This window comes from Scleropages formosus, chromosome 15 (assembly GCF_900964775.1).
Source record: "Scleropages formosus chromosome 15, fSclFor1.1, whole genome shotgun sequence".
NCBI lineage: Eukaryota > Metazoa > Chordata > Actinopteri > Osteoglossiformes > Osteoglossidae > Scleropages > Scleropages formosus.
The window spans coordinates 2,954,164-2,973,358 of record NC_041820.1 but is presented as its reverse complement, the minus strand read 5'-3'; the positions used below and the strand labels follow the sequence as shown (position 1 = coordinate 2,973,358).

General features: G+C 50.1%; 1 protein-coding gene across 2 annotated transcripts in view; it reads left to right on the top strand.

Moving 5' to 3' along the window:
- Window positions 1-16,319, top strand: part of babam2 (BRISC and BRCA1 A complex member 2) — a 60,706-nt gene extending 44,387 nt beyond the window's left edge. For both annotated transcript variants that reach the window (XM_018732780.2, XM_018732789.2), the window contains exons 7-12: window positions 1,676-1,785; window positions 10,939-11,038; window positions 12,846-12,916; window positions 13,132-13,214; window positions 13,783-13,936; window positions 14,593-16,319. In XM_018732780.2, coding sequence (XP_018588296.1) covers window positions 1,676-1,785; window positions 10,939-11,038; window positions 12,846-12,916; window positions 13,132-13,214; window positions 13,783-13,936; window positions 14,593-14,656 — 582 coding nt within the window. In that variant the 3' untranslated portion in view covers window positions 14,657-16,319. The remainder of the gene's footprint in view (window positions 1-1,675; window positions 1,786-10,938; window positions 11,039-12,845; window positions 12,917-13,131; window positions 13,215-13,782; window positions 13,937-14,592) is intronic.
- The last annotated feature ends 2,876 nt before the right edge of the window (window positions 16,320-19,195 follow it).

Genomic DNA, 19,195 nt, shown 5'->3' with positions numbered 1-19,195 from the left:
ATGTTTTTTATTTGCAATCAAGGCCATTTTTTTTTTTTTTACTTGAAATGAGCATGGATTTGTTTCCCGAGCCCTTTGAGTGAACGAGGCATGAAGTGATTTGAGGCGGTCCGAAGGAGACAGCGGAAGACGGCCTACATCGACATGCTTCTTGCCAAGCTGCTTTCCGTGCAGCCAGGCCACGGGACCGTACGCGTGTGTCCATTAGATCAGGCCTACGAAGCTGCCTGGACGAGCCCAAGGCGACAGCAGCCACTGGAACACTCGCCCCCAGGACCTCAACGTCTATGGGGCTGCGACAGCCACGGGGATGACGCCGTCGCGTCAATGTGAACTGATTCCGTCAAGCAGGACCCTGGGTTCAACCAGCCTTGGCGTCACGCAAAGACAAAATGTTCTTCTGTCGTTGCTATTGTTGTTGGTTTATTGCACTTTGGGGACAATGTTCTTCAAGATTGTGCCATATGTGGTCATGGGATCCTCTATTTGGCCACTTACACCCTACAGATCAGGAACCTCACATCTCCACTCCGTTATAGTATTATCTCAAGTCAAAAAAACATATCTTAGCGATTCTTACAGTTGTCTTCATTGTAGTTTCCTTCATTTTACCCATGGTAAACAGCAACAAATTGTCGAAATGCACTAGTTTACGCTTGTCCTTGGTCATCCGTCTTCTTGAAACCAATCAAGTAACACTGAATTGAGAAAGCCAGCAGTTCTGGTCATTCTGCTGGGTCTCTGCTATACACAGTCTGCTTCCAAATAGGATGTTTTTTGCGCTCTGTTTTAAGCCATCTGTGAGGAATTTGTTAGCATGGTGTGGCATAGAAGGTTGTTGACTGGGCTTATGGCCAGGGGAGCAGGGTCATTTGGTAAGCCTGATGTACCAATAGAAACTCAGTTTATGCATTTGCAAGGATTGCGACTCCTCCTGGCTATCATACCTGCTAAATATGCATGTCAGAATTATATATGGTTGTCAGGCGCAAATTTCAGCTGAGTAATTTCACACATCTGAAGGGCGCCTTGCTTTGCTAAGTAGACCTCATTTTGTCCCATCTGGCTTTCTAGTAATCATCTCTACTGGCGTTACTGTGAGCGGGTAGCACCGCGCAGCAAATACATATGGTCCCATAACACAATGGTGGTGGGCAACAATTATCTCAAATGGGTGACTTCAAACCAACTGAAAGACATCCGATTAATGGCTGTGGCCTGTCTTGCTGATCTCCACAGCGTCTTGGAGCAGTACTAATGATGCTCGCAGACCTTTGCTCAGGGAAGACGGGCATAGAGCTCAATGAAACATTTGATATGTCTCAGAGACCCTCGCACACGGGTTCTGGTCTTAGGTCGTTGCTGCTGCAGGGAACAGTCCCAAGAGGACAAGTTGAGCTTTTTTTTAGTGTGCCGTCCTCCATCCCCAAAGAGGGCTGCCGGACTGGGTGTGCCCATTTGATGGCGCTTCTTCACAAGGAAATAGTTCCTGCCTTTGGCACCATTGAATTGAGTGGTGATGTTGATTAGTCTTAAAGGGTCTCCGAAGGACTTTGACTTCAAAGTCAACCGAGAAAACACCGCTACATTCTTTTTTGCACTTATTTGTACCTAGGTCTCCCCTGGTGGCTCTCTTTTATGAATTTTTCCCTCTCTCTCGCCCTGTCACTGGCAGGACACTTCCCTGGACCCTGGAGAGGATGTGGCCCTTCTGTCTGTCAGCTTCGAAGACGCCGAAGCCACTCAGGTCTTCCCCAAACTGTACCTGTCCCCGAGCATTGAGCAGTAAGTAGGATCTTCCTCTTCGAATCTCGGTCTTACAGTGCAGCCCCGTTGTTGTTTTCAGTCTCGTCCACTGTCCGCATCAGTCCCATCCACTATTCCTCTTAGTCTGGCCCGCCATCCATCTTACTTCGTCTTGAAATCAAAATGACACACAGCACTTATCAGAGCTGGTCACATGTCCAGCGCCAGAGCTGCTATATCACCTGTTGTAATCCTAACGTCTCCTGGGTGGTTTGTTATTTTAAAAAGGCCAGACACACCCAGCCAACGGCTGGTCTGAGTGACTTGGAAAGATTCAGCTTCCCCTTCTGTTATGTACTTCTCCAAAATCCGCTATGAAATTGAGAACTTGATTTGTTGGGCAGAATGTGGGTCTGCGTGGGGCCTGCTATTTGTCATGTTTTCATGTGTTAAAATGAAAGAACAACAAATAAAAATAGATTAGCAGCAGTTACTCACTGCTTAATCACAGAACAGTAGGGACAGCAGTCATTTTCCAGTTTGAAAAAGATATCGCTGCTTACTGTAACATTACTACGGAGGGATATTTTTTACTCAGTATTATTTGGCCGCTGTGAATAAGCAGCATGTGAACTTGTTCCGATGATCAAGTGATGCGAACAGAGGTGCTCGATGGCAAATGGCAGAGCTTAAGGACACCGTGTGACCCCACCCATCTGTTGTTTTCCGTGACGCTGGAAACAGTTGCTAATGGATAGCGCTCCTGTGTAGCCATAACAATGGAACAGCATCAGCAGGTCGTGCGTCGCTAAGAAAGGAAACGGTTCAAGGACCGCAGCTTGCTGTGCCGCATACAGAAGTAGTTCCGAAGGCACGGTGCTGCACCGCATTGTGCGCATGCGCACACGCGTGCGTGTGTGTGTGTGTGGGCGTACTCTGTTTCTGTGTGTACAGGTAAGCACGGCCGCAAGCCGCACAGCTCCACACCTGGCCAAATCCTCGGACCCGAATCCCTCCGGCTGCCGCCAGCTCGGTCCAGAATAATCCCTCACTATGTTTATTTACAAGCACATGGGCTGTCGCGCCAGGTTGGAGGAGGCGCAGCCCCTCCCCCACTCTCCCGCTTTCCTCCTTGTGCACAGATGTGGCAAGATTCACACTGACAGGTTATTAGGGGCCTACCCCCCACCCCCCACCCCGAGCAAAACAACTAAAAATACCGTCATGGCCATTGGTGGAAGGAGGACTGCTTACCGGGCCGTTCCCAGCGTCCCGCCGTGCACTGGACACAGTTTCAGAGACATTTGGTGCAGATGACCTGCTGGAACACTGTGGGACCTCTCACGTGTCTCCCTCAATGTGCCAGAGCACTTTTACCGTAATTTACCATTCTCTCCCGCTAGATGTTCTGAGAAAAATATTAAATACAAAGTTGGTGGAAAAGAGCCTTTCTTCAATAATAGTTTTTTTTCCTCTTTCCAGATTTCTTGACATTTTGACAGTGAAGCTGTTATTTTATCTTTGTGAATTTAAAAAGGCCACTTAACGAAATCACAGCTAATAAAGTCAGTGTCAGACACCTGCTGTTGGAGACACTTTTCTCCCACCGAAAGAGGACAGTGGGGAATGTGGTCGCTAAAACTAAACTAAAAGCTGCAGCTGGTGGCGTAGTGGTGACAAATGCTCCCTCACGTTCAAAGGACCCAGTTTCGGATCCCTCTTCCTTCTGTATTGCTCTTGATTAAGGTACCTATCCTGAACCGGTACAGTAAAAGTCACCCAGCTGTACATATAGGTGAATTACTGTAAGTAGCTTAACATTACATATCGCTTTGAACAAGGCGTCAGATAAATGAATCAATAATAATAACTGGTAGAAGGTCCCGCCTGCTGTCCGCTGTGCTCTTTGAAAGCCGGCGAGAGGAATCCTTCATACACAAGATGCTCCAGGATGAGTTGAACTTTATAGAGTTATTAATTCAGCAAAGTCTACAAGTGCGGTAGGACATGTGCTCTTCTGTGGGGGTTGTGCGTCGGGTTGACGCGGCATTGTGGAAGTAGTGTGAGCTGCTGATGCGGCTGCGGCCGCAGCGGATTCTCAAGGTTATCTCCTGGGGAATGGGGAGACTTCACATGAGTCGTCAAGCTGCGTTCCGCTCTGAGACAGCCGTGGCCTGGCAGTGCCCGCCGCTGGCGCCCTTTTTTTCCTCTTTTTAAATCTGTGCCAGCCTCGATCCTCTTGCCCGACCAAGAGGGGAAACGTGCCCACTCGCTCTCTCCGGCCACTTCAGATTCTATCTGTCACACTCGGGGCTGCTGGGGGAGGGGTGTTTGAGCCGAGCGTCGCTGCCCTGGTACGCCGGGGCTGACCTTGGTCATGCACGGCTGCGGTGAGGAGAGAGGACAGGATGAGGCTGCAGTCTGGGTGGCTGGGGGGGGCGTTGGGGGATGTTACATCGGTGCAGGGATTAGGGTGTGAGGGACAACACCTTGGCTCTTTGAGGACGAGCAGAATAAGAGTCAAGGAACATCCTGAGAAACACTTGTGTCTCCTTCCACTTTTTTCTCCTTGGTTCAGACTCCTCTTCCTTCCCATTATTTCACAGGAGGTTGTTCCAGTGTTCTGGAAGTGTCAGGCATCTCTTTGTTTGTGTTATTTCTGTATGTGTGTGTGACTTCTCTCCAGAACTCCCCCGTGTTGCGGACATTCCCTGCCTCTCTGTTAGCAGCCGTCCAGTGCTGAGGTGCGAGGGACTTGAAAAAAATGGAGAGTGCTCGAGACAGCAGGTCGCCTTCTCGTCGGCATGGAAACGTAACCAAATGACACGAGGGGGACTTGAGCTCTGCAGCCACCGCACTTTGGCTTTCGCAGATGTTCGCAGACTTCCACGCTGGTTCCTGTCTCTCGAAGCTGCTGTCTATCTGAGTAGCCGTTCCTTCCAGCTGCCGCCCCACCGCGCTGCGTTGTTTTCCTGCGGTTGCGGTGCAGCTGAGAGAGCGCCGTGAGATGAGAGGATGTGATTTTCACACCTTTTACATTTCATCTCTTTCAGATTGCAGTTTGACCAGTGCTGAACTGCGAGCGCTGCTTTGCATTCTCCGTGAGCGCTGCAGCTTTATTCCACCTCCCACCCTTTTCTTAAACTCCCCAGGTATTTTTCTCTCAGATCTTTCCCACTCGCCTCTCCCGGTTCTCCACGGATCCTCAGCCGGTGCCCGTCGACGTCGCAGGTGGCACCCGGATAGGCTCCCAGCTCCCTCGCTCTCGAAAAAGGGAGGAAAAAAACAAATCGAGGGTTATATAAAAGTGCGTAGGCGCTACTGTGGCCCGAGGCGGGCCGTGGTGGAAAAAGCCCGTTTCAGGCTGAGGATCCTGTGTAGCGCAGCCTTTGCATTTGCGCTGCTTGATCCTTTTATGTTGGTGCCGCGCAAAGGCTTGTGAAAGCTGTCCCGGGAGACGGCCTGCCGACAGGGACGCTGCTGCCGTTTAGCTGCGGAGCGCACCCCCCCCCCCATCACCTCCCAGCCAGAAGCCCAGAGGCACTTGGAGGCTCTAGGATTGGCTCGTTCTTTGGCACAGGACCTTTGTTGGCCCATCTGACACAGGGGATCACTAGGGTCTGGGACCCCTCTTCCTGGTGGGGTTCACACTTCATTGCCGCTTTACTGCGGTAAGGTTCAAGGATCATCCCTGCCTCTTTATCATGGGGCTTAGGATTGGTCTCTGCCTCATTTTGGTATGCTTCAGAGTGCATTGTTTCCTTTTTTGGGAGATTTAGGGTTTATCACAACCTCTTCTTTCTGGTGGGGATCAGGGTTCATCAAAAGCGTTTATTGTCACCTATATGGCGTCCCTCAGGGATGATCGCACCTTCCTTTGATTCTCCTGTTGCCGCAGGAAAATCCTGAATGCTTTTTTCCTTTCTAAAATTCACAGCTGACCTTCTCTCCAGTGCTTGAGCGAGACAGTAAGGGTCACAGAAACGGTCCCTTTCACCGCGAAGCTCTTCTCCAGTCTCACTGTCCCGCTCCACCTGACTCAGAGCAATTAATCCCGCTTGCTGCCGAGGAGTGCGCCGCGAAGGTGTTACTCAATTGATGTGTCATCCACAGGTCACCCAGGCCATATTCACGGCAGCAGCGGATTTTTTCTTATTATTTTTGTTAAACAGGCAGCAGGAACACCCACTAGGGCTTTGTCACAGCAGCACTTGGGGTGGGGACTGCAGCCGGGGGCACCTGGGAAACCTGACCTTTCTGTCCAGGTTGAAAATGTTTTACTCATGGTCCAAACATAGTCGATACTCGACAAGAATATAACTGCGTTAAGCAGTGAGCACTCAAAATCCCAATTTGAATCCGTAGCCTGAGCACCGTGTATCAGCCCCCTCCGTGTTCGCAGCGTTGAGTGTGTTTGTAGCACATTTGTGTACACTTTTGGCAGAGTGTTGTTTACGACCTCGGACCCTCAACCTCCCGTTTGCTCCCCCCCCCCAACTGTTTTTGAGCCCTATATGTGTGTGTGTGTGCGCACCCGTAGTTGTTGTTTAGCGCCGTTGAGTCAAGTGTCGACTCGCGTTGACCGCATACACAGGGTGTCCTCCACTTGTGTCCTTAGTGTCAAAAAGGGTGTGTCTGCTGTCTCTGTGGTTGAGTCTGTCCAGCTGACAGCTGGTTGTCTTCCTCTTCTTTTTATTCAGATTTCCTAACCATTACTGCCTTATGATAACCTCTGTGTCATCGTTATTGTGGTGTGTACTTTTTTATCTGGAATTTTACCAGAGCCAAATGTGAAGTTTGAGGACACCCTACTCAGTAACCACCCATCACTGCACTCAGCTGCCAACCAGCATCCAACAGGGAAACGACACGAAGGCAGCGCACGTGGCGCTGTGGGGTGGGTTTAAATGGTCCTCCTGGGGACTCCACGGCGGAAACACTTATGGGACTTGGAAAGAGCAGAGCTGCATGTGAAAGTCTTTGTTCTTTGGAACCCCCAGGACTCTGGGGCCTGCCGTCCAAAGCCAGGGCTCTGTGTGTCGGTGCCCTTACTGGAAGGGAGAAAACATGCGAAATAGCAGTGGGACGGGCCGAAAGTTTCTGGGAAAGTTTTACCCCGGGGATGTGGAATCTAACGTGGCAATTAAATATCAGAGAGGAACGCAATATCTGCGGTCTGATTTAAACACTCGCTCGCGGCTTCTCAGCTTCTGTTTATCATACACATGTTTTCCTATTATTCTTTTTGGCCAGCACTTCTGAATATCATCGCATGGTTTAAATTATGGTATTAGCACAGTCATAAACCACCGGTGGATCGAGCTGGACGGATTGTTGATTTGTTTCATGCACATGTCCTTTAATGTTCGGGGCCGTTTGATGAGCAGAGGGATGACACACTGGAAACACTCTAATCCCCAGCCGGTTTGGAAATGAGGGCCAGCAGGAACATAGGGACTGGCCCACGATGCACTGCAATCGCTGCCGCCACCCCGCCCTTTGGTGTTTCGGCATCGTGATGAGGTGATGAGGCAATGAGGCGAACACACGAGCGCACCGCGAGTGCCGGGTGGGAGCCTGACACGGGCATGTGCACAAGGAGGCGTTTTGCAGGAGTGAGGAGGACACACAAATCATTCACGGTGCAGAGCAGACGTGGGCAGACCGCTGGAGCACGGTGAGCTTTCGGTCCAAGGGCTCCGGGAGCTTTCGCCGCTGCCGACGATTTACCGGCCATTTTGTTAAATTCATGAACGAAAAGTAAAGGACACAATGTGTTAATGAAATCCTTTCTGGGTCAAACCGCATGGTCACATGACCACAGTGGCCACTGTGGGACTTGAAGCTCACAGTGTGAGAGAATGGAACCCATCATAACTGGTTCCATTCCTGGGAGCAGAGGACTGTCACCCACGTGTCTATCTGAGAGTTTGTCTGCAGTGTAAAGGAGAAACACTACTGGTTGTAATAATTACGAAAGAAAATAAGCAGTGTTTGATGTGAACTATAGAAGGGAGTGAAGTGCATTTCCTCTGTAAGGATAAAGCATAACTTATCTCCTACGAAGCGCTAAGGAACAACTCCTCCCTCATTTTTCTAGAATTTCCCTATTAGATTTAAGGAAATTAATTACCTTGCATGGTAGGATTTGATGAAAAGTGATGCAATAGCATTAATCAAGAAAGGCGATACGTATTTGGCAAATGTTAGCGCGTGGCTCATCAGGGTGCGTACAGGTGTGTGCGCACTTTCTGACGGATTCACACCCAGAGTTTCACGCAAATTTGGTTGTGAAGGTACATTGGAAAACAGGTCACCGATATGGCCCTGCAGCCACGGGGTGATTTGAATTCAGAGCAGAGAGGAAACCGCAGCCAAACCGGGCAAGACTGGATTCGCCTTCCTGGGAATTTGTAACCTGGCCAAAGCGCTGCCTGTTCAGTACACGCCCATGACACACCTGTGTTGGAGGGGATCAGCTGCAAACTCAGCATTTTAATGAGAACGGAGGGACATTGGGGTAGTATTAATATCATTATTCTTATTTTGTGGGGGGGGGGGCCTGGTGGTGCAGTGGGTTTGGCTGGGTCCTGCTCTCTGGCGGGTCTGAGGTTCGAGTCCCGCTTGGGGTGCCTTGTGTCGGACTGGCGTCCCATCCTGGGTGTGTCGCCTTACGCCCTGCATTTCCGGGTTAAGCTCCGGCTCGCCGCGACCCCGCTCGGGACAAGCAGCTTCAGCTAACGTGTGTGTGTATGTGTGTGTTTTTATTTTGTTTCTTAGAACAGATGTAAAGCAGTTGGGTTACTTCAAGATCAGTACCGCACTCAAGGGTGTATCACCAGTGCTCCTCCAGGGGCTCATAATGGGAACATTCAGGGTCCAATTGGTAAAGTTTGACGAAACCTCCTGACCTCATTGTGTTAGAAAATAGCACCTGGGACTCTTGGAGATCAAGGAGGTGCTTGTCCTGGCTGTAAGGAGACACCACTGTCCCTGCTTGGGGGGGTGTGTGCATCACTCTGAGACTCAGGGACCTGTGGTCACTGCTCCACCGTTCCTTTCTTGGCCAACGCTAGAGGACCAGACCTCCAGCCCTACTGGTCCTTCAGTCCACCATTAGAGAGAGACCCCAGAAAAGAAGGGTGATCCCCGTTGCGATTAAACGCTCTGAATTGAACTTCAGATGCGTCTATGAATATACAGCCGTATAAATGTTTCAAGTATCCCAGCAAATCCTTCACGTCGGAAGGATGGGAATGGTAAGAAGGGATGTTTCTGTTTCCCCTTCTGGGTTTTACCACTTTCAGAAGAGAAAGTTCACTTGATGTGGCCTCCCTGGAAAAGAGAAAGTGCGTCTGAAAGCAGAGCTCTCATGGTGTTGGCAACATCCACCAAATTTAAGGGCCTGATCCGCGTTCACCGTATTGCATCACTTTTGCCTCGCGGCGCACCTGTGCAGGCGGCTGCTGTGGGACGGCTCCGTTGTCTGCGGCAGAACAACGCCTGCTCCCCACCCAGCGCCCTGGGCCTTGGCTTCGCGAACGCTCTTCCTGTCTCCGTCAGTCACGTTCCCTCACTCGGCTCAGCGTTTGCCGCTTTGGCTGAACCGCGTCCCGCTCCAGTAGGCAGTAGTAAACGACCGTGGGTCAGGCTCTCTCCAGAACCTTCAGCTGCTCATGTGACTGCCTGATCTTCCCCATTTCATCTGAAAGTCCTGGCGGGTAGCTCCACATCCCTACAGGCCCCTTCCGGAGTGAAGCCTTTCAGCAAGACTGTCAACTGTTCCGGTAAAAGAGCGGTACAGATGGGTAAAACTTTTAGTCACTTGGACTCAAAAGTGTTGGCTTAGCGACGAAATAATTATAATAGTAACCTCTGTGACCTCAGTTGAGATCCAGCCAAGCACATGGGCCGCACAAGGCGAGGCATTTATAAAGGGCATCGGCTAAGAAATAATTGTGACTGTGGCCTACAGAGATGCGCGAGCTGCACAGAGCCCTTCAGGCGTTTCTGTTTTCCTCTCGAGATTCGCAAAGTTCAAGCATCACAGCGACCCCAGTTAAAACTCTGTTAGTCATCGCTGCAAATGGCCACTTCCGATTAAACGACGTGACCTAATCACACAGAGGCAGCGCACGGGGTATTGGGACAAAACAGAGGACGCGAAAGGGGTAAACGGCGTTAACGCAGTGATTCAGTCCCTCGGCTCAAGGCGGCGTGAATTGTCCCGGCGGTACGGTTTTTCTGCTCCGCCCCTGCGAGTGGAGCGTCGAGTGTGATGGCAGGCCTCTGCGAACATGTTGTCGGTTTCTGTTCCATGAGATCAGGGTACGACCGAAGCTTTCATAGTCAAAGTAGCTTTATTGTCATTTCGACCATATGCAGCTGATACAGTATACAGTGAAACGAAACAACGTTTGTCCAGGACCATGGTGATGAGAAAGTCGGTGCTTGTCCTGAGCACATGGTTATAGGAGCATTCATTTGTGTCACACTCTCTAACTGCGCACCTTATTCCTGTCTGTTGGCCTCGTCTTGCTTTTGGGACTCTGTGTGTGCGTGTGCACGTGTGTGCGTGTGCAGATGTTGGGGGGCTTCGCTGTTCTCTGACCATAGGTGTGTGAGCTCTGGTGGGTCCAAAGTCTCCCCACCCAACAGGGCCACACCCTGCAGTAAGAGAACACGCTAAGGGTGGTGTGTGTTACCACACTGCTGTGCCTGGTGCCAGCTCCCCCTCCCCTCCGGGGCTCTCCCGATGTTTGCCAAGCGGGTTGGGAAAGAGTTGCCCGTACAGCACAGCACGCTGCGAACTTCAGCTGACGTCAGCCTGCTTGGGGACAGGAAGTGCTCCCCTGAGCAAAGGTGACCCATTGCCTGTGGCAGTGTACCTTTCGCCCTCACCGTTCCTGCCAGCGCACACACTCACCTACCACATGCTAATGCCCCTCATCCCTCGGGCCAGCAGCCCATCGCTGAGCGGAGTGGCGAGCCCAAAGCGCTTACCTGCTGCTGTCTTCGCTTGATGGAAAAACAAAAAAAAAGAGTAAAACCAAGTGAGAGGTAGTGTACTGCGGACTGTCAGGGACTGGGTGCTGAAACGCTGCTACTGTCATTGTTGGACACACTCTAGATCGTTCTAGATTGTTCTGTCATGGTATTAATGAATCGCATCCTCTCGGCTTCTTGTTGCAGTGCTCTGGGAGGCTCGTCCGCACTACACATCCCAGCATTCCCTAGTGGCGGCTGCCTCATCGACTACGTACCTCAGGTGTGCCAGTTACTCACAAGCAAGGTAAGATGGGTCCGAGTGCATGTTGGGCTGTCATGAGGGCCTTGTTGATGCTGTTATGACAGTGTGTGTGCTTGTTCAAAGCCCAGAATGGATCATCAATGAGTGAAGGGGCATTTGTCGGCTTTCTGTAAAAAGTATAACTTAACTGATGCAAAATGTGTATTGATCTGCAAGTAAAATGATACAACGGTGGCCTGGCAGATCAAGTTGTGCGTGTGCACACGTGTGTGTATGTGTCCCACCGATCGTCCCAGGCCAGCGTGTTTCATTTTGGTTGCTCAGTATCTGTTTATGGTCCCAACCTTTTTTTTTTAAAAAAATTGTGGGAAAATATGTTGTGGAAGAAAGGGTCATGCGGCTCTGGCAATTGGCACTGTGAATGAGACCCGCCACTCAGCCAATGCCCCCATGGTGGCCCCAAGGGGCCCTTTCACTCTTCCCAGTCTGCACTCCTCAAAGGGGCCCCCCAGGGAGCGGCCAGTTCCAGCCGAGCAGTCAGCTCAGCCGGAGGGACGGGAGGTAGCAGAGTTCACGGCCGGGCTGCCCCGGTGACTAAATGAACAGAGCCCCTCCCCCGCTGGCACGTGAAGCAATCGCCTGAAGGGTTGCCGCCAGAGAAGGAGCAGAGCCGCGAGGGCCCGGCGAGAGGAGGGGGTCAGCTGCTCATCTGGCGGTCAGGATCGCTCATTGCTCCCCCATTGCCATTTTGCGGTCCAGTTCACCCCGTGGATGACCCCTCACGGTCCCGCTCCCGTATCTCCTCCTGCATCACGCTTAATTAGAGCCATTTCCAAAAGTAAACAGTGCAGAAGAGAGAAAAGGAGTCGGATACGAGTAAATGTTTGACAGGCTTGCGGGCAGTGGGGTCTGTACTCTGAGATCTCGGTTCTATGACTGAGGGTGGAGCAGGTTCCCAGTTCCCTCGCCGTGTACCAGGTGTGGTTCGGAGCCCAGGTATAGCATGTCGCGGTGCGCAGCCCCGGACCAGCGCATGTTTTCCTGCTGGAGAGTTTACACCAGATACGTAAGTTGTAGCTTTTCAATGCTGCACGTGGGGTGAAGCAGTGTGGTTTAATGTCCCCCTCCCTCATTTGCATTTTTTCCAAAGCAGCATGCAGTGTTACACTGATTTACCCATTTCTACAGCTGGGTAATTTTCACCGCATTAATTCAGTGTAAGTACTTTGGTTCAACAGCACTACAGCAAAAGGTGGGATTCAAACACTGTTTTTTGAGCCTAGAGTTGGTGTCTCTACGGACAGCAGCATCAGCACATGGAATCACTTCTGCTTCCTGCCGTCCACTTCCTCATGGTTCCAGCCAGAACAGGACCATGGGTGTTGACAGGGATCGAGGACAGATTCCCACCCCTACAAGAGGGACTGGCAGGAGAGACTCGTACACTGCTGTGTGTCACACTGAGAATTGCGATGGTCTCCAGTGCTGAATGTTTTGGTCACGAAAGTCTGACCTTCACCTAACTGCGTTGTGATGGACACAAGTTGGTGAAAAGTGCTGGGACAGCGGTGGGACGGGATGTTGTTTCAGTCCCACGTGTCAATCTCACACTTGCAAAGTAGCGCTCTGGACTCGGCCGGGGTCTCCTCCTCTCTGCACGTGTATGGAAGTTCCATCGACTCGTATTGACCACTTGCCTGCTTTTCAGGGCAAAGAGCAACAGAAGTGGTTTCAGAACCTAATGTAAATGCGCCTGCTCCTGTGGTGTGTGTGTGTGTGTGTGTGTGTGTGTGTGTGTGTGTGTGTGTGATGTAACGCTACAGCCACATTTACCGTGTTCCTTATCCAGGTGCAGTATGTAATCCAGGGTTACCACAAGAGGAGGGAGTATATTGCTGCCTTTCTTAGCCACTTTGGCATGTAAGTCTCCTCTTACCACAGCTGTTGCTCACTGAGTGTGTGTGTGTGTGTGTGTGTGTGTGTGTGTGTGGGCGGGCATGGGCGTGGGTGTGTGCAAGATGACATAATAACAGTGTGTTTCAGTAATGTGCGTGTGTGTTGGGTCACACGTACAGACACGTGTTTCTGTGCATTCATCGTTAAGGTCGTTGTAACTGTGTGTGTTTCTGTTTCAGGGGTGTAGTGGAATATGATGCTGAGGGCTTCACCAAGCTCACACTTCTCCTCATGTGGAAGGACTTCTGCTTCCTGGTGCATGGTGAGTGGGCACTCCAGTAAGCACACATACATATATACACAGGCTTTTGTTTAATTGCATGCCTGCAGACGCCCACTCACACATGTACATATATTATTTACAGTGGTGCTCAGACTGACCTCACACACACCCATATACACACACACACACACACACTCAGAGGGGCCACTGATTGGCCAAACAGCCTGCAGTCCCACCCCCACGTTCCTGAGGCACATTCCCGTATTGAACAAACACCCGCTTGCCCAGCTTGGCGAGCCCTGGAGTCGTGCGCAAGCATGGCTGTAAATACCGCCCAGCGTTCACCTTCACCATGTTTCACGTCCTCCAGCTGACTGCTCTTTACACAGCGCTCAACAGGAACGTGCTGGTTGCCATGGTGAACGGCGAGGGTTCAGTTGGGTCGGCAGTGATAACATCTCCGCTCTCCCAACAGTGTGTATCGGTCCTGATGCGTCGGTGCGGTCAGCAAGCATCGTTCAGCAGGATCGTGCCACCGTCTCTGCACCCAAGGAGCATCTGTGGCATGACCTTTGACTCCCCCCCCTCCGTTTTTTTACCCCTGCAGTGGACCTGCCGCTGTACTTCCCGCGTGACCAGCCCACACTCACCTTCCAGTCCGTGTACCACTTCACCAGCAGCGGGCAGCTCTACTCGCAAGTGCAGAAGTCATACCCGTACAGTCCGCGCTGGGACGGCAATGAGATGGCCAAGAGGGCCAAGTAAGACCCACAACGCACTCTAGAACCTATAGCCAACAGGCCCCTCCCACTTCAGAGTCACAGCCCTGTTGGTCAAGGTCCTGTGTCTCAAACTACAGCCTTACCAAGTATGTGACCCTGGCGGAAATATTGGCCGTGGCACTCGAAACCCTCTGAAAGGCAAGTGATGTCTTATTAAAGAGCCCTTAAGGACGTGCTCACACTTTGGTCGCGTCCCAAAGTCCCCCATCAATCCCTCGTCAGCTTCACCGCACACTTGCTCTCTTTCAAGTGCAGCAACACAGACAAACCTATCTGTGCCGAGATCTCCTCATAAAATGTTTATGCCTCTGCCGACTTTTATCGCGTAGTGTTTCATCGTGGTTCAGCTTGCGAAACGCCCCGAATGCCCATGGGTATTTCAATAAATGTTCCCAGAATCCCGCAAAATCCCAGCTTGGCAGTGCCCATGAACAGGACCTGGCCCGAGGACGCGGTGTACAGGGAACAGCCTGTTCTCAGGGCTGTGGCTCCAAATGCCATGTTCCCCTTTGTGTTTTCAAAGCGGTTTCTGTTGTCTTGGTAATTTTTAGATATATATGTTCCCCCCCCCCTCATTTTTATTGGTATGGAAGTCAGGTAACATGTTCTCTCTTTCTGTCTCGCCTTCCCCCCAGAGCCTACTTCAAGAGCTTTATCCCTCAGTTCCAAGAGGGAGCCTTTGCCAATGGGAAGCTGTAGAACATCACAGGCAGGACGGCTGCAGTGTGCTTCAACACCGACACGCGTGCTTCTGGTTGTGTCACAGCAGTGTGTGTACATGTGTGTGTGTATGCGTGGGTGGTAGTCAGCGTATTTCATATGTAGGAATTATTGTGGCTGTCGGTTGAGTTACCATGTTTGCGGTGAACATGTCTGCGTGCTGAAAGTCTTTTTTTTGTCAAATGGTTGCAATGAGAAGCCTGGATACACGTGTCAGCAGAGAAAAGTCAGACGTGTTGGTCGCTAAAGTGGTGCAGTCTCAACGTTCAGTGCTTTGGGTCACGAGAGTGGAGCTTGAAGGTGAATGTGCCCCGTGTTTGTTTGTGTGTGTGTGTTCTGCAAGAAGTGGTGCCATAAGCTTGTTCTGTTTCTTTAACTGAGTGTAAACCAATGTGTTTCCAGGCAATTAGCAGTCAGTTGGCCATTTTTACCATGGTAAATTCATTGGTCCATCCAGCCACCTCTTCTGCAGTCATATTAGGCATTGAGGCTGAGTCAGCACGTGAGTTTGAGCCACACTGTTTGCATGTGTCTCCTGCATCAAGGGTCTGACATAGCTGTGACAGTGTTTTCCATGCTGGGAACTCCCCATTTTTTCCACTTCCACAAGATGTAAGCTCCACCCCCTCCCCAGTTTGGGATGTTTGGATGAACAGTGGTTACCAGGGTTCAGTGTTCAGGGCTCCCGGCTGTTTGGTCAATTTAAAAAAAAAAAAAAAATAGGGGGGACCGTTTTTGATGACATCCTCTGTGAAAGGTCTGGGAAACGGAAGGTACTGAAAAATTAACCTTTAAATTTCATTTCCATGTGACAGAAATGAATGGGCCAGCTGGGGTGAGGTGTACACCAGACCCCCCAAACCTCCCCACTTTATTGGGTATTAAAAGTGAATCTATAGTCATGCGGTTTGTTGTGTGTTCAGTGAAGCAGCACATAATTTCCTCCGTTGACCTCAAGGCTGTGCTCAGGTTGAGTACAGCCCCTGGTACCCCGCTGCATTTCGGGGACACGGGCAGTGGGATACACACTCGGCGTTGGGGTACGAGCCTCCTCCAGATGCACCTCGTACTGAACGAATCCTTGGTCACGGTCCTGAGGACCCTGGATTTCCTTCTCTCTCCCTGGAGACGGCATAAAACCCTCGTGGTCAGCCATGTGGTCGACTGAAGGACAAGCATGCCATGGTGTCGGAGACTCTGGCACAGCTGGTCTTGTGATACTACCTGGTAAAGTTGGACAAGAGCATTTTTACTAGTAGTGGAGCCACAGTTGCTGCTTGTCTTGCAGCACTGCGAGAATTTGTGCATGTGTGTCTCTTTGTGTTTGTGGCTGGAAGGGAGATGGAGAGATACTGCATGTCTGTTCTTGTCTGAGAGAGAGTTGTGTGTACGAAGAGAGCAGAGACTGCGCGCAGAGGGTGTGTGTGTGTCTGTCTGTGTTTGTGTGTGTGCTTGTGCGTGCTTGTTTTCTTCATTAAACATGAGGGTCATTGTTAGGGGTCTTTGCTGGCCCGCGGGCCAGCCCTCTGCTATATTTATTGTTCGTAAAGCAGGAGCTGTCATGTTTAATTGGGAACTATAGGGTGAACGTATCTGGGGCATTTAATAGCATCACGTCTTTTAATAAAATAATTAAAATCAAGATTCTTTTTGTCTTTTTTCCCCCCTTATGCTCTATGCCGTCCTTCTTGAGGTTACCTCTCTCAACACACCAATACACGTTGTGCGTGGTCAGCTGCAGGTGTGTCGGCGTCTGTCCCGGGCGCGAGGAGTGTAACTTTTCAGCTGTGAAGGACTTCCGAACAAATGAACTGATTTGGTTCAGTGGTGCCATTGAAATGCGCATTTTGTTGCTTAATTTAGCATCATTGGTGGCCTCCATTTTATTTTGTTTTATTTTATTTTATCTGGAAATGCCTGAAATGAAGACCTTGAAATATGCAAACATGATTAAAATGGTGCTTGAAAATACTTGCATGCATCTTGTATGTTTTTGAATAACTTTATTTGACCCGTGTGCAGTACTGCCTCGGGTCGTCTGAGTGCGGTGCTTTTCTTGGGGGCACAAGAGCGTTTTCCCTCAGTGAGCTGCACCCCGGTGAACGAAATAAACTCCCATGCTGCTGCCAGTGTTTGTCATGATGCCTCGCAGTGCCTGAGCTGTGCATTCAGACATGGGTTCGGTACTCACTCATTTTGCCCTGCATCTCTGTGGATTTCTTCCAGCTGCTCCGGTTTCCTCCCACAGTCCAAAAGCGTGTTTCAGGTTAACTGGCGACTCTGCCCTTTGTGTGTGTGTGTGTGTGTGTGTGTGTGTGTGTTACATTGCTCTGCTGTATAAATGTGTGAATGCCTGTAGAGAGTTTAGTGCAGTGTAGCTACCACTGTAAGTCACCTTGGACAAAGGTGCCAGATGAATTAACATTTGTTCGCTTATCGGATACTTTTCACCAAAGCATTGTGAAAATATTAAACTACTGGGATATACACTATACTAAGTAGGAACTCTCGATAATTATCCATTCATTTGTAGAACAGGGTAATTTTTTACTGTAGTAATTTAGGGTAAGTACCTTGCTCAAGTGTGCTACAGCAGGAGGTGAGATTTAAACCTGCGACCCCTGAGTCCAAAGGCAGCTGCTCTAACCACTGTGCCACTGTTATGTTTTTTGGCAAAAAGCATTTGCTAAAGGAATATATGTACTGTAAATATAAAACATGGAGCACATGAGCACACCGCTGTCATCTCAGGGCTCATCCAGGCCACTTGAGGGGAAAAAAACTTCAGATCTTAATGAAATTGCAGCTCAGTCTGCTGTTTGAAGTTTTTTTTCCCCGTTTTTTTGTTTTCGTCCTCAGAACCTCACAGGTAACCGAATGCGCTCTTTGGCCTTCCACGTCTGGGCTAATCTTTTAAATCCGCTAATCCGCCCTTATTTAACTAATCTTCACAGCAGGCTCATAACAGCAATTAAGGATCACTAGAGAACAGTAATTAAAGCAGAGTTTGGATTCTGTAACTGCACCGGCATTACTCGTGTGAGCCAAGGTGATCTAATGGTGCTTTGCAAGGTGAACGATGGTGTCAGAAGTGGGTGTCGGCCCCCAGTTTACATCACCGGTGCTTTAACCCCATGCATGACCAGAACGTTGTAGCTGAAGGCTTTATCTTACATGATTGATTTGTTTTGATTTGTGAGAACATTTTATAGACGAATAGAGAGTAATGGAGTCATTGACCTTAACTTTTGAAATCAGTTGTTTCAGTGAAACAACCTCATGGTTGGATTTTTACCCAAGAGCAGAAGCGAAAGGAGAACAAGTGGAGCGCTGGTTTTACAGGACTGGAAATGAGTGAAAGACATGAGGTGTTGCCAGCTTTTGAAGTGACATGCATATGAATGGCATGTCCTCAGGCTGTCAGGAGCTTCTCGACTTGCTGCTTTAGGGCCGTTTCATCTAGATACCTCAATTCACTGGGGACAGCTTTCTGAGTTACTTTTCCCCGGAGTTCTCTCCCCTGAGGTAACAACGTTCACAAGGAAGGGAAGAAAAGAGGCAAAAAAAGACAGAAGTTCACGGATCTTTTGTTGGAGTCGGCCTCGTTGAGTACGTTTACATCAAGAAGATAAGGAGAGGCGAGTGTTGGGCTCCGGAGTGCCGGCAGATGCGGAGAAGAAGTAGTGATTGAAAATTCCCCTGCCATTCGGAATCAGCACCTTCCCCAGGAGATGCTAAGCAGACAGGGCAGCGGCGACCGCAGAAGGTAATCAGCGGGAAGCGGGGAACATTGCCGAGGCCTGGATGCGTCACTGGGGAGAGGCGGCATGGCGTCTGGACGCTTGTTTACCTTCTCCCTCCATCGCATCCGCAATCCTGAGCTGTCAGGCTCGGCTACTCACTTTCGCGCTCTTTTGCCCAAATGGGAACTTCTTGCAAACGAAGAACAGTGGATAACGATAGATTTAGTCTTCAGCCGAACGATCATGCCATATCCTTGTGCGCAAACTAGGGCTCCAAGTGCTGCTACAGAGAGCGGAGGGTTCGTGGCCTGTAGGTTGACTAACTTTCAACAGCAGTCTGCGGAGCTCGGTTGGGTTGTTGCTCAGTGCCGCGCTGTGGATGATGGACTGAGAGGCTTAGCTAATTTTGGCAAGAGCCAGTAGTGCAGAACATCTTTCTTTTTAGCAGCTTCTTTCATCTCTGGGTGATGGGGGATGTAGAAGTGAGGTAAACTACTGAATACCGTTGTACAACACTAAGATATTCTGGCATTTTGCTCCATTACCACCTAAGACTTAATTTTTTTAAAGTGCTCCTCGTTAAACCCTAATTGTTAATTGCCAATTATTCCTTCCTGGGTGAACATGGAAGCGGGAGCTAATCCTATCAAAGCCGTCCTCGCTTCTGCTTTCACTCGCAGGTTTCTGGTTTTGTCTCGCTTTTATTGTTTGCTTTCTGGGGAGTTTATTTCTGACGAGTTTCCATGAGAACAATGTGCATTTTTGCTATGCCAAC